The 4606-nt window shown below is 40.1% G+C and overlaps 1 protein-coding gene across 1 annotated transcript in view; it reads right to left on the bottom strand.

The window, feature by feature from the left end:
- The window catches only part of LOC104525006 (inhibitor of apoptosis protein), an 8091-nt gene extending 4814 nt beyond the window's left edge, over positions 1–3277 (bottom strand). The window contains exons 1-3 of the mRNA XM_010168044.2: positions 3236–3277; positions 1217–2174; positions 1005–1104 (exon numbers count right to left, since the gene is read on the bottom strand). Coding sequence (XP_010166346.1) covers positions 1005–1104; positions 1217–2090 — 974 coding nt within the window. The 5' untranslated portion in view covers positions 2091–2174; positions 3236–3277. The remainder of the gene's footprint in view (positions 1–1004; positions 1105–1216; positions 2175–3235) is intronic.
- Between the last annotated feature and the right edge of the window lie 1329 nt (positions 3278–4606).

Genomic DNA, 4606 nt, shown 5'->3' with positions numbered 1-4606 from the left:
GAGTTCTCTTAATTGGAAGCCTGATATAGCCTAGTGTCTGGTGACACTTTGATAAGGCTTTTCTGTGATGTTCAGCAGTCAGTAGGCTTAGGTATGTGAATGCAGCAGCTTTACATTCCGCTACCACTTCTAATCAAAATGGCACACCATGAGAAATGACACCGTGTCAGCATCACTACAAAGTGGAGTGATAAACTGTTTCTATCTCACATCTCACCATTCTTATTAAATGGCCTACTCAAATCATCCAAAAGAAGTTAACAAAAATTAACACCACTGTCAAAGCCAGATCTGCTTCGCCAATGCAGAGTTGTATCTCTGAAGTACATTTACTGATAGGCATCGCACAGAGGAAACAAAGGCGTTATCTGACTCTAGGTACGTCGAGCAGTCCAACAGTAGCTGATGAACTGCCCATGAAAGACTGGTTGGAGATCTATGATGTGAAGAATTATTATTAGCTTTCCTGAAATTAAGTGCAGCTATTTCAGTCATTAATGTAGGTGGAGATTTCCACAGGCAGAGATAGCAATTATGTATGCAATTGCCATTTAATTATGGGGAACATTTAGAAAAATGTATTTCCATCATTTTTCCAATACAGACATTAGTTAAACAACCGCTGAAACCTTCTTCACAAGCCTTTCTCCACCTAAGAAACTAAATCACACCTGCTGAGAAACTGATTCAAGAGCGTTCAGCATGGGCACAGAACTAGACCAAAGGAGTCGGACGTTCCTTCTACTTAATTTCTCAGCAGCTTTTTCTCTCCTCAGTTTGCCTTCTGACTGCTTCTTTTAGATAAGTATGCTCATTAACAACATAGCCTCACTTGTTAATAGTAATTTGAGGATGAACACAGCTTTTAATTATGAAGTGGAAAGCATTAAATATCACACTTAATGAAGAAGTGCTTTAATTAAGTGCAGGGCATCTCTGCCAAAGTTAAAAGTATTTAAGCACTAAGGATGTGAATAAATTATGAGAAAGATTTTGCAGGTTACCTTGGAAACCACTTTGCATGCTCAATCCATGGATCATCTCCAGATTCCCAGCACCTTAACCCACCGTCACAGCAAAAACACTTCACGTCATCGTTGCGGCCTTTAAAAAACACAAACAAGGTAAAATATCTAGCAGACATTCACACAATTTATTTTAAAGCAAGTGCTGACATAGCAATATGAGTAAAACCAGAGACATCAATTTTTCTTACCTACATAGTAGAAGCCAGCATCTGCAAGCTGCTCAGGCTGAACTGGAATTCTAGTTGGCCAGTTTATGAATGTTTTAACACGTGCTTCATGGGTTTGCATGCTCACGTTTGAAACATTGAAGCTTGGCTGGTCTCGGATAAGGTTTTCCACAAAAGGGCATTTAGGAAAGTGTCTCCGATGCTCTGACATAGCATTGTCTTTTGGTTCCCAGTCACTCAGCTGACCACCACAAGTGAAACAAGCAACTTTGTCTCCTGTTCCCAAGTAATAAAGTCCAGCCTTTGCCAGATCAGTGGGTGAGAGAAATGACAGTGGCCATGAGTGAAAAGTGCGTAGTCTAGCATCTTCTGTACTCATAGAAGGATTGTGAAGTTTAGGTCTCAAGAATGAAAGGTCTTCAACTGCCCTAGTAGTTATTGGGTCTTGAGGAAAACTGGAAAAAGAGCCACTGAAATATCCAACTTGTTCTGAACTTGGAGAAAGTGTTATGGAATGTAGAGATGGTGAGAGGCTGTTTGCGTCGAGAGGCAAAAAGGCAGAATGAGAGGACACTCCAATGTTGTGAACTGAAAGTATGTTTTGAACAAAACTGCAGCTAGGATACAGCTGTTTATGTTTTTCCATAGCATTATCTCCTGGTTGCCAGTTGTCCAATGTTAAGCCACAACTGAAGCACTCAACTTTATCCTGCACACCAGTGTAATAAAACCCAGCCCGGGCAAGACTCCGTTCTGACACTGGCACGTTAATTGGGAAAGTAGAAAACGTCGACATTCTATAGAGTTCACAGGATAAGTCATACTTGAGCTCACCACACAAAGCATTGCGCTTCATGATGCTAGCCAAGAAAGGGCTATTTTCCATTATGTTCATAATGGACTGGTTTTGGAGAAATGGGACAAGTCTTCCTCTGGGAGGTAGTTGTGTGCATTAAAGGCAATTTAGAATAACTCCTGCCTATACAGAAGTAAGAACCTGAAAGTGAGATACTTTAATGTGCAACTTTGAATGCATATGTGGATAGAATTAGCCTCATGATTAACAGACTTTAAACATTTGGGAAGCTCTTGTACTTTAGTTTACCCAACTGCTTTCAGTGCAAAAGCTGCCAGATCCCATTTTGACAACTGAAGAAAGCATGTCAAAAGAGGACTTTCCCTTGAATCATACAGGCATCATCACATGCTTTCCTTGTGCTGTCATCTGGGACAGCACCATCAATTTGTCACACTAGTGAAGGTGGGTTCCAGAGGGGAAAAACCTCTAATGGGTTTATCAAAATCCTTTGTCAGTAAAGAAACTAAAATGAGGGGCAAGTAAAATGAAAATTTTTAACCAGAACATAAGTTAAGTGATTTAAGAACTATTTCACCCTAGACAGCTGATAAATATGCAGCTTATACACAGGTAAAGATTTTGGTTTGTAAACCTCCTTAGAAGGTTGAAAATAATGGTTTATTAAGCTCAAAGGCATACAAAAAGAGCCCCTGAACTGACATTACTGAACTGACCTGGTGTATTTGCTACTAAACTTCCAAAAAACCCTCAGCTTCTGCATATTGTTGTAATAATTGTTATGACTAAAGAAGTTAGTTTATACTCAACTCCACATATATCGAATATTCAGCTAGGAGACAAACAAATCCTATACACTGTCTCTGACAGGGATGAACTGTCTTAATTAACAAGCTTGGAATAGCCCCAGGCTTTTCTGTCTATAACACTGCCTGCACAGACTGAACAGAGCATTTCAGTTTTAACCTGGTGCCTTAGTTACAAGTATAGAGTTACCAAATTTAACATAAATTAATTGCCTTCTGTCAGGACATTCTAATGTTTTACACTGTTTAATTAAGTTGTTTCTGTATGCCATGCTTATGGCATACAGAAGCAAACAGAACCCTCAGAATAACAAAAAAATTTGAAGCCTTAGTTTCTTTATTTGTGCACAGAACTACCTCCCAGAGTACAGACTAAAGTCCCTTCTAAGGTGCCTACACCTCCATATTGATGCTGACTGTTCGCAAGAAGAAACTGTAAGTATCTGTAGTTTCAATCATTTAATTCTTTCAGGCAGAACAAAACCTGTCAGGAAGAAAGGGAGGAGTGTTTCAAAATACACAAACTGAGGCACATATAATGTCTACATAAACAGAAACTAAACTGTACAATGTCTATATAAACAGAAACACTAAAATCTCAACATGAGCTTTATTGCAGTGTTAGCTAGAATGTTTCAGAGAGTCAGCTTCACATACTGTCCCAGGGAGTGGATTTTACACACTTAACTTCCCTATTACTGACATATGCAGAACTGTTTAATCCCCAAGCAGAACTTTTTTGTCAGGTGGATGGATCAGGCTGCTTGATCATAAGCTGTGTAACTAAAGGTAAGATCTTGTCCTAAAGAAGTTGCATCCATTTAAATTGGTTTAAGCCTGCAGATTCTTAAGTAATTCTCAGTTTTATTACGCTGACTTAAATTAAGCGCACTGGAATTTCTTATTTATGTAAATCCAATGGTATTTGAAGCACAGGGCATCAGCAAAACTGAACTTCACCAAAAAATTCAGGTAAGAGCAAAGATAAAGTTCAAAAGTTTTTAAATATATAATTTCATATTTATTCATATATACATATATAGTAGTCTGGTTTAAAGTATCAGTTCCTAAAAAGTTCTTCCAGGAAAGACTCAAAACAGGTAACTCTTCATGATGACACAGCCCTAGAAAAATCACCTACTGGAAAACAGCAGAGCATTTCCCACTCATCCCAATAGCTCTTAGCAGATTTGTTCTTAATACGGTCACGCTATTTACTACCACTCGCTTCTTAATCACCGAGGACACGATTTACAAATGCCTTACACCAACCCACTCCTTCCACACTGCCGGTGGGGCTAAGCTACCGACATACATGAACAGTGCCAGGCCAGTAAGTTTCACCAGTTTCCATACTGGAGAAAGTCAGATACCTCTGAGTAAGTGCTTGAAATACCAGAGCAAACTGAGACCTTGATAATCCCAAAGCATTTAGGATCGCTTAAACCTGAGAACCTGGGGTCACTTTCTGCCAAATGCTTTTCTTCTAATATCATCCTCCACTACAGCCCCGAGTGCCCTTGATTTCCAAGTGCTCAACTGCTCTCAGTCTCACGGGGTTTTTTCTTCCATTATCCTACAGTGACAGTGAGGAGCTATTTAAGCCCGGAGCAGCAATGCTTAAAGTACAGCAGCCTCAAAACTCAATTCAACATTCCCGTGCTATAAACCAGGCAAAACCAGCTGACCCGCTCAGCACTCTTCGCTAAGGTGACAGACCTCGAGCACCGAAACCTGCCCGGTGGGGTCTGTCCGCGGCCGCACACCCCCGGTGACAGCCCCACGGCC

Source organism: Antrostomus carolinensis, unplaced genomic scaffold, assembly GCF_000700745.2.
Source record: "Antrostomus carolinensis isolate BGI_N321 unplaced genomic scaffold, ASM70074v2 scaffold11035, whole genome shotgun sequence".
Classification (NCBI taxonomy): Eukaryota; Metazoa; Chordata; class Aves; order Caprimulgiformes; family Caprimulgidae; genus Antrostomus; species Antrostomus carolinensis.
This window is presented reverse-complemented; position numbering and strand designations above follow the sequence as displayed.